At 36.7% G+C, this 9,960-nt stretch overlaps 2 protein-coding genes across 2 annotated transcripts; both read left to right on the forward strand.

The window, feature by feature from the left end:
* Window positions 1–364: 364 nt before the first annotated feature.
* Window positions 365–3,966, forward strand: LOC101467657 (extracellular calcium-sensing receptor-like). The gene is made up of 6 exons (XM_024804963.2): window positions 365–555; window positions 664–961; window positions 1,105–1,899; window positions 2,070–2,297; window positions 2,467–2,590; window positions 3,053–3,966. Exons 1-6 carry the CDS (start codon window positions 422–424, stop codon window positions 3,964–3,966), a joined length of 2,493 nt encoding a protein of 830 aa, XP_024660731.2. The 5' UTR covers window positions 365–421.
* Window positions 3,967–4,382: 416 nt separating this feature from the next.
* LOC101487222 (extracellular calcium-sensing receptor-like) lies at window positions 4,383–7,699 on the forward strand. The gene is made up of 6 exons (XM_076892011.1): window positions 4,383–4,519; window positions 4,666–4,948; window positions 5,136–5,948; window positions 6,029–6,256; window positions 6,377–6,500; window positions 6,780–7,699. The coding sequence occupies exons 1-6, from the start codon at window positions 4,494–4,496 to the stop codon at window positions 7,697–7,699; spliced, it is 2,394 nt and encodes a 797-aa protein (XP_076748126.1). The 5' UTR covers window positions 4,383–4,493.
* The last annotated feature ends 2,261 nt before the right edge of the window (window positions 7,700–9,960 follow it).

Below are 9,960 nucleotides of genomic sequence, written 5' to 3' on the forward strand. Positions count from 1 at the left end.
GTTCAATTTCTGATTGTTGTCAATTATAAACTAACCTTGTATATAATAGTGAATATACTAAAATTTCCCCAGGAGTTGGTGAAATAAAAAAATAAAAATAAAAAGGAAGGACAAAGCAAAGCAGATTAGATAAGAAAAACATACTATTTTTTTCATTTGGGTATGTCTCTCTTCTTCCTCCACCTATAGGTTGACAGAAATGAGTCATCACTACTCCATTATTTCTCATGTTACTCCAAAAATGCATAAATACCAGTTTAAGATTCAAATGTATCTAAAGGCACATGTGATGCAATTCAGTGTTTTATTTCTCACTGACAGCATGACATCAACGCATAGCTGGCCACAGCAGGGTTGGGCAATTTTACAAGTGTTATTGGTGGTGTCTTTCTCTCAGGCTGATGAACAAGTATGCAGGCAAATGGGGGATCCTGAAAACCCCCAACTATCTCAGGATGGTAATATTATATTAGGGGGGATCCTCTCATTTCACAGCAGTTGGAAAGACAGAATGGACACCTACTTGCATAAACCACTGCCACTGCAATGTACCAGGTATGTGAAATACTGAGTATTGAGATAATACATACTTGCTTTTGTAATACCACTGTTTCTGGTTTAAAGATAATTTGGTTTTAATTCCATATTTCAAATTGAATCAAGTTTGAGTTTCAGAGGCTTCCAGTTTGCTCAGGCTATGCTTTTTGCCATTGAGGAGATTAATAATAGTACAGACCTACTGCCAGGAGTCTCTCTAGGCTACAAAATCTATGATGCTTGTGGCTCCATGGCAAGAAGTGTAAAAGTTGCACTGACGCTGACCAATGGTAATGAAATTGTTGCTGGGCAATCTGAAAGACCATGTACCAGACCTTCACAAGTGCAGGCCATAATTGGAGAGACATCTTCCTCCCCTTGCATGGCAATAGCTACTGTCCTTGGGCCATTTTATATATCAATGGTAGGTAGAATAGCTAATAAAAATATTTGCAACCATGCACATTCAACTGTCAATGTTTGACTTTTTTTTCTACTTAATTTCTTCACCGTTTGTGGCAAAAAATGCAAGTGTGAATGTTATATTTTGGACTTTTTCTCTATTAGATCAGCCACTTTGCCACATGTGCTTGTCTCAGTGACAAAACCAAGTACCCATCCTTCCTCAGAACAATACCCAGTGACTACTACCAGAGCAGAGCCCTGGCCCATTTGGTCAAGCATTTTGGATGGACTTGGGTTGGAGCTATTCGAACCAATGATGATTATGGAAATAATGGCATGGCTACATTCACAGAAACTGCACAGCAGCTGGGCATCTGTCTGGAGTATTCTGTATCTTTTTTCAGGACAGATCCAGCAGACAAAATACAAAAGATAATTGACATTATAAAGGCTTCAACCTCCAAGGTGATTGTTGCCTTTCTGTCACACATGGATATGGATGTGCTAATGTATGGGATGTCCCAGCACAATTTGACTGAATACCAGTGGGTAGGTAGTGAGGGATGGATAGTTGATTCTGAAATAGCAGCACTGGATATACATCACATACTGAATGGTGCCATAGGCCTTTCCATTCCAAAAGCACATGTCAGTGGCCTGAGAGAGTTCATGCTTAATCTGAAGCCACTCAATTCATCTAATAATGAATTGTTTATTGAGTTCTGGGAGGCATTATTTAACTGTAGGTTTAGGCAGTCAATATCATCATCAGACATTCAGAGAGAGTGTACTGGACATGAAGATGTGACTGGAGTTCAAAACAGCTACACTGACATGTCTCTCATGCCTATCTTTAACAATGTCTACAAAGGAGTGTATGCAGTGGCACATGCACTTCACAACATCCTCAGCTGTAATAAAACATGTAACAAAACTGTGCAGTTGGACCCATTCACGGTGAGCTTTTTAATAATTTCAATTATAAGTTATCACATTACACAATAACAATCACTGATAAAAAAAAATGTTTTCACAGTTTGAAAAAATAATTAATTATCCATGTCCTATAGCCATTTAGTTTGCAAAGTTTTTCTCAGGTAATTAAATAAATTAATGTTGTTTTATAGATTTTACAGCACATAAAAAACATTTACTTCAAAACAAAGGAAGGAGAGGAGGTTTACTTTAATGAGAATGGAGACCCAGCCGCAAAATATGAAATTATAAACTGGCAGCCAAGAGAAAATGGTATTGTGGAGTTTGTCACAGTTGGTCTTTATGATATATCATTAGCTGCAGAAAAACAGCTATATCTGCAAAACAAGTCTTTAATTTGGGCAAGAAACTCAAAGCAGGTAAGGTATCAGTCTAATTAATTACAATAATTACAAATTCAATTTTAACAAAATAGTTTGGCACAGGAGATATAAACATCTATTGGCTCTAGTATTAAATACATTTCATTAACATGGCTGTAAGGGCAATATTATACATGTTTTTCTCATAATGCCTTTGTTCGTGCAGGTTCCTGTGTCAGTTTGTAGTGAGAAATGTCCTCCAGGAACACGCAAGGTTCTCCAGAAAGGAAGGCCTGTTTGCTGCTATGACTGTATAAGATGTGCAGAAGGTGATATCAGCAACATTACAGGTTATGTTACAAGTGTTATATTCAGTGTACACTTTTGTATTTCTTTTGCTCACTGTGCCTCAAAACAAAGATTTTATCATTGCTTGGTTATGTTAAGTTCTTGCTTTACTGTTTGGGTTTTACTTTCAGGACTATCTGTCATGTAAGACTGGAACTGTTTTGAATTTATTTAATAATTAAGCAAAGTTATTGTATGGTGCCTATGTCTAGAGAAGTAGAGGTGTACACTGGAGAGATGAGGAATGAAAGCCAGTGGAAGCGAGTAAATGAAAGAGGGATGGGTGTAAAAATGAAAATTCAAGGAGTAGAGATAGTGAAGGCAGATGAATTGAAATACCTGGGATCAACTTTCCAAAGCAAAAGACGGTGCAGAAGAGAGGTGAAGAAGAGTGAAGAGCCTGTATGCAGTGGTTGGAGATGAGTGTCGGGGTGATTTGTAATATGTTGATATTTTTTTGGCAGATTCTGTCACCTGTGTGAGATGTCTCCCTGAATATTGGTCAAATGAGAGAAGAGATGCGTGTATAAAGAAGGAAGCAGTGTTTCTATCATATGAAGAAATTATGGGAGCACTGCTCACTGCAGCATCTGTATTTGGAACATGCACAACTGCTGGTGTGGTGTTAATTTTCTTCAAACACAGAAAAACTCCTATTGTGAGAGCAAACAACTCTGAATTGAGCTTCCTGCTGCTCTTCTCCTTAACTCTGTGCTTCCTGTGTTCTCTGACCTTCATCGGTCAGCCCTCTGAATGGTCCTGCATGCTACGGCACACAGCGTTTGGCATCACCTTTGTCCTCTGTATCTCTTGTGTTTTGGGAAAAACAATAGTGGTTTTAATGGCCTTCAGAGCTAAACTTCCTGGTAGTAATATGATGAAATGGTTTGGGCAGACACAACAAAGGCTCTGTGTTCTTGTATTCACTCTTGTACAAGTTATCATATGCATTGTCTGGTTAACAATTTGTCCTCCGTTTCCATTTAAGAATTTTAAAACATTTAAGGACAAAATTATTTTAGAATGTGCTCTTGGCTCAGCTGTAGCGTATTGGGCTGTTCTTGGCTACATTGGACTTTTGTCTGTCTTATGTTTCATTTTTGCTTTTCTGGCTCGGAAACTACCCGATAATTTCAATGAAGCCAAGTTCATTACTTTCAGCATGCTGATTTTCTGTGCAGTATGGATTACATTTATCCCGGCATATGTCAGCTCTCCAGGAAAGTTCAGTGTTGCTGTAGAAGTATTTGCTATACTTGCTTCCAGTTTTGGTCTACTGATTTGCATTTTCATGCCCAAATGTTATATCATCTTACTGAAACCAGAAAAGAATACTAAGAAGAACATGATGGGGAAGAAGGCAACCCATTTATTTTGAAAAATGAAAACAATGTTTTCTTTGTATTTGTAACATTTCTACATAATTGTTAACCAAACTGAATAGATGGTTCTCTGAAGTTACTGAAATACCTGTCCAGTCATAGCATGAATGCAGTATATCGTTGAAAACAACTGTGATTAGATCATATAAATATATTAGCCTTATATTGTATGCCATATGAATTATACAATATACTATAATGTTAATAAAACTGTGATCAAAACATCTTTTGCCTAAGGTGTGCATATGTCTCTAGAGGCTACATTGAGCCATGACAACTTAAAAAGTGTATAAAGCTCCAGTATGAACTGTAAAGCTGATTGGGGTAATGTTCAGGCAACAGCAGAGATATGGTATTATTGAGACTGCTACTCTTCATTCTATTACTGGAGAAAGGAAATTCTGCATGTCAGCTGCAAGGCTTGGCACAACCACCTGAACTAACCCAGGATGGGGATCTTATTATTGGAGGCATTTTTTCATTTCGCACAGGCCAGGATTCTGTAACTAACACATTCCAGACAATGCCAGAATTTCGAAAATGCAAAAAGTATGTATTATTTATCCTATATCCTACTTTATACGAGAAATGTGTTAAATTTACATTTCATTTGAAATAGTTTATGCTTGTGTGTATTTTGTTCTGCATTGGAACCTTTAACATAAAGTTTTTGTTACTTTTATTAATAATTACAGCTTTAATTTTAGAGAATTTCAATTTGCTCAAACAATGATCTTTGCCATAAATGAAATCAACAAAAATCCCCACATGCTGTCTAATATTAAACTTGGCTATAAGATTTATGATAACTGTGGAACCATGGACATACTGAGAGCAGCACTGACACTGCTGAGTGGGTTAAATAGACAACTCCGTGAGGACACCTGCACTGAGACGGTGCAAGCAATCTTGGGACATTCTGGATCAAGCCCAACTATTGCATTTGCACAGGTTGTTGGAAGGTTTCAGATACCTGTGGTAAGTCAAAGAAAACAAGTCATTGAAGTATAATTTCGCTTTTCATATTGCACTTTTGCACCTCTACAGTTCTCTTGCAAAATTGGAAGAGTAAAATTATAGCTACAGGTAATGCATAAGCCTAAAATGGCAATATTTAATGTTTGCTCTGCCAATGCTATTCAGATATTTGTATATTTCAATGCAGATCAGCCATTTTGCCACCTGTGCCTGTCTGAGCAACAGGAAAGAGTACCCTACCTTTTTCAGAACTATTCCCAGTGACTACTACCAGAGCAGAGCTCTTGCCAAGCTTGTCAAGCACTTTGGATGGTCCTGGGTTGGGGCGTTAGCTGTGGATAATGAATATGGCTTCAATGGCATAGCAGCATTTATCCAAGCTGCAAAAGAATATGGAGTGTGTATTGAGTATTCTGAAGCATTTTCATCATCAGATCCACCAAACAGACTACAGAGAATAATAGAAATCATTAAGCAGTCCACTTCCAAAGTTATTATGGCTTTTATGTCTCACAGAGAAATTAAATTGCTGGCTACTGAGCTGTACACGCATAGCATTACAGGACTCCAGTGGATTGGCAGTGATGCATGGATCACAGATCACTCTCTGACTGACAGTGAGGGACACAAAATCCTGGTGGGCTCATTAGGCTTCACCAGCCCTAAAGCTAAGATCTCAGGGCTAGAGGAGTATCTAAAGCAGCTCTACCCCTCACAGTTCCCCGATAGTCAGTTTGTTAGGGAATTCTGGGAAGAAGTGTTTAACTGCTCTCTCAATAGAACTGTGAACACTCAAAAACAGCCATGTAGTGGCCATGAGAGCTTGCAAAACATTGAATCACAGTTCACTGATGTGTCTGAGCTCAGATTTACTGATAATGTCTACAAGTCAGTTTACGCAGTGGCTCATGCTCTCGACATGCTGATCAAATGTGATAATGATCAACTGTCCTTTTCTAATGAGAGCTGCATTGACCCCAAACACATTAAACCATGGCAAGTGAGTGACTGTCAGTTCATTCTGACAATATGATAAGAGTTGAAATGCTTAATTTAATTTCTATGGAATTTCATTTTTAGGTCTTACAGTATCTTAACACTGTAAATTTTACAACAAAAAAAGGGGAAAGGGTGTATTTTAACAAAAATGGTGACACCCCAGCAAGATATGAACTTGTTAATTTACAGTTTACAATTCGAGGAACAATGGAGGGAAGAACCATTGGCATTTTTGATGCGTCTCTTCCAGAGAGAAATCAATTTGTCATGAACAACATCCCAGTTGTCTGGGGCAATGGGTTGACTGAGGTAACATAGAAACTGAAGTTTGAAATCTTCATATAAATATTAACTTTTATGTTTTTTAAATTCTTATTTAACTATAGAGATAGTACAAAATGAATATGATTGTTTTTATGCCTGTAGGAGGTGCCTGTGTCAGTGTGCAGTGAGATGTGTCTCCCTGGAACACATAAGGTCCTTCAGAAAGGAAAGCCAGTCTGCTGTTATGACTGCATACCCTGCCCAGAAGGAGAGATCAGTAATGTGACAGGTGAATAAATAGCAAAAGAAACAAAGAAAATTAAGCAGCTGGATACTGTATTGGTAAGACTACACACCTTTGGAGTGGGAATTGCAAGTTCAATTCCCACCCACTATCCAGTAAGGGTCCTGGCTAGACCATCCATGCTGGAATGGCGCGGCTATGTCTGTAGTCTGACCGTAGCTCGGACACAAGCATTTCACTACATGTTGTACTCTGTATGATTGTGTATGTGACAAATAAAGGTTGTTTGTTTGATAATTCCCTACTTTATTTTTAATTTTGCAGATTCAATACACTGTGCGAAATGCCCACCAGAGTACTGGTCAAACAAACAACGAGACGCCTGCATCCCCAAAGAAGTAGAATTCCTGGCATATGATGAAATTCTAGGGTTGGTGTTAGTGTTATTTTCATTGCTGGGAGTTTTTCTAACTATGGTTACGACATTAGTCTTCTACTGTCACAGAGAAACCCCAGTAGTAAGGGCAAACAACTCTGAGCTGAGCTTCTTGCTGCTCTTCTCCTTAACTCTGTGTTTCCTGTGCTCTCTGACCTTCATCGGACGGCCAACCAAATTGTCCTGCATGCTGCGACACACAGCATTTGGCATCACCTTTGTCCTCTGCATCTCTTGTGTTCTTGGTAAAACAATAGTAGTTTTAATGGCCTTCAGAGCTACACTTCCAGGGACAAATGTGATGAAATGGTTTGGCCCTCTACAGCAGAGACTCACTGTTCTGGTCTTTACTTTTATACAGGTTTTGATATGCATACTTTGGTTAACAATAAACCCACCTTTTCCTTTTAGGAATTTACTACTGTATAAGGACAGAATCATTTTAGAGTGTGATACAGGCACAGCTGTAGGGTTCTGCGCTGTTCTAGGATATATAGGATTTCTGGCTATATCATGTTTTGCAATTGCATTTTTGGCTCGAAAGCTGCCTGATAATTTTAATGAAGCAAAATTTATAACCTTTAGCATGCTGATATTCTGTGCAGTTTGGATCACATTTATCCCCGCCTATATCAGCTCACCGGGAAAGTTTATTGTGGCTGTAGAAATATTTGCTATTTTGGCTTCCAGCTTTGGACTACTTTTCTGCATTTTTATACCAAAATGTTATATAATCCTGTTTAGGCCAGAACAAAATACTAAGAAACACATAATGGGAAAGACATCAAATTATGATATACAATATTAAGAGTTTAAATTCCAGGGCTGGGTTGACACTACACAATCTTCCTATAATGATTGTTAATGTGAATAAATGTCATATGTTGTGACCAGTCTGGCAAGTGAAAGACAGTAGAGTTACATTTGTGATGATTAGTCCAACCATGATGTTGCGAAATACACATTTTGTATTAAACTTACACTTAATTCTATTTGTTTGTTTTTAATTTATTTCGATCATCTAAACAATATACAAAGTTCATTTAGCAAAGTAAAGAAGAGAAAAAAATGCTATACAAAATAAAGGTAATAGATTTCAATATTGCTTCACCGTTCTGATTCAGTTACATATCAAAAAGGAGCGAGAAAAAGTGCAAACTTATTTAATCCCATCTCCACATTTTATGTGACATAACAAAATATATTGAATAAAGTACCCCTAATTCCCTCAAATATAAATCATGTGCTTCACCTTCACACAACATTGAGTGGTGTACCTCTATCTGAACTTTTGCTGGCATCTGCCTTCTCTTTCCCCATTCCTTGTTTAGGCCCATGTTATACTGCTCATTTAGATTGAACAGTACCTAATTGAAACATTAAGTTTTTTGATGGGCTGGATATCGATTGTTATATGCCTTACTTCACAAATATGTGCATTCATTCATACTTGTTAAACCTTGAAAATAATTTAACTTAAAAATCTAACATAATGCTAATCTAATACTCTCTCTACTAGTAAAACTGATAATGGCTACCCATACTTAGTTCATAAAAAATGTTAATAGGAATTGTTTAAGATTTATGTTGCTATCAACTTTCGAGAACGTTTTTATTAGGAATTGTTTTCGTTAATGGGGTTCAGTAATGACCAAACTTCTATGCTGAAGTTCAAATGAACAATGATGCAATATAAAATAAAAGATTGCACATACAAAAAAAACAACAACAAACAAGAAAAACTGAGGAAGGCAAATAAGTGCACATCTGTTTCAGGCATGACTTTATTACCCAATAGATTTATTCCAATGGGACAGCTGCACCAGAGTCCAATAAAGGAGCCGCATGGGATTAAAAACAGAAACAGATTGCTTCATCCTTTAACACAACAACAAGAGCAACAGGTGGCATATTCCATCAAGCAGAAAATAATAAGGTCTAATTTAGTTAACATCTGTGTCACAACATGTAACTGTTACATGTTTATTAAATTAAGTCTTTGTTTTGATCTCTTGCTCTCTTGCCTCCTTTCTTTCCTCTGTTTGTTTATTTAAGGTATTATCTCAGTGCTACTGAACTGTGCTGTTCCTTGATCCATAAGTAATTTAATTAAATTTTATTTCAAACTCTTTTTCAAGTTTGAAAGTTTTTATTGCATTGTACAATATTAACATAGGTATAATGAAAAAGCTTTTGATTAATAAGAGAGTTCTGTCTTTGTGCTGGGAATAAGTTTGTGTCTTTAAGAGCTTAAATCAAAAGATTTTATAATATTATACCATACATTTTGAATTCACTGACAAATGTACTATAGTCAGTTTGTAGTACAGTACACACACACATACATACAATAGTAACAGCTGCATTTGACATCTTGCAGTGCCTTTACACCAAAAGAATACAAACTAAACAATCTATTTACTAAAAGAGTAAAATAAATGACAGCTTATGCTAATTCCAAAGTTACGAAACGTTATCCAACTGGTAAATATAATAATTGCTGCAAAATATGGGGCAGTGGAATTGTATTTGGCAATTTTCATGGGTATTTTTTTAAGGATAATCTAATACCAACAGGGCCTGTGTGAACAGAGGTTTCTTAGTTACTAAGTTAAAATAAATAAATAAAAATAACTTTTAAACTACAATGATAACCTGTTGCAATCCCATTCAATCAAATTATAAAAATACAAAAGTATTTTCTTGAGTTTCTTGAGTTGATTACATGGGATTGCACAGTAACAAATTTCAGTCCCTCTAAATTCTTTTACCACTTTTCGGTCACAACCCTAGAATGGGCAGTAGTTTCTATATTCCTTTGAAACAAACTCAGTCCCATGATAATTTTACCAAAGGGCCCTCGGAATCTCTTTATTTCTTTATATTTTTGCAGACATTTTTGATCTCCAAAGATGGAGATTTAGCAAGGCATGAACGCATACATTTAACTCACATACGTTCAAGGATCGTGCAGATCATGCATTTTTAAGCAGCAGGTGTCTCTTTAAATTAAAATGTCACTTTAAATTTTGGGGTCTTCAGTACGGTGTACATTTTAGGACATCGTCA

This window comes from Maylandia zebra, linkage group LG14, assembly GCF_041146795.1.
Source record: "Maylandia zebra isolate NMK-2024a linkage group LG14, Mzebra_GT3a, whole genome shotgun sequence".
NCBI lineage: Eukaryota > Metazoa > Chordata > Actinopteri > Cichliformes > Cichlidae > Maylandia > Maylandia zebra.

What these genes read in the sequence shown, in the direction of transcription:
- LOC101467657 (XM_024804963.2), top strand. Translation starts at nt 422, where the DNA reads ATGGGGGATCCTGAAAACCCCCAACTATCTCAGGATGGTAATATTATA. An exon ending in GGGCAAGAAACTCAAAGCAG is followed by an intron (nt 2,298 to 2,466) that starts GTAAGGTATCAG and finishes TTGTTCGTGCAG; the next exon opens with GTTCCTGTGTCAGTTTGTAG. An exon ending in TGATATCAGCAACATTACAG is followed by an intron (nt 2,591 to 3,052) that starts GTTATGTTACAA and finishes TTTTTTTGGCAG; the next exon opens with ATTCTGTCACCTGTGTGAGA.
- LOC101487222 (XM_076892011.1), top strand. Translation starts at nt 4,494, where the DNA reads ATGCCAGAATTTCGAAAATGCAAAAA. An exon ending in GAATTTCGAAAATGCAAAAA is followed by an intron (nt 4,520 to 4,665) that starts GTATGTATTATT and finishes TAATAATTACAG; the next exon opens with CTTTAATTTTAGAGAATTTC. An exon ending in AACACATTAAACCATGGCAA is followed by an intron (nt 5,949 to 6,028) that starts GTGAGTGACTGT and finishes TTTCATTTTTAG; the next exon opens with GTCTTACAGTATCTTAACAC.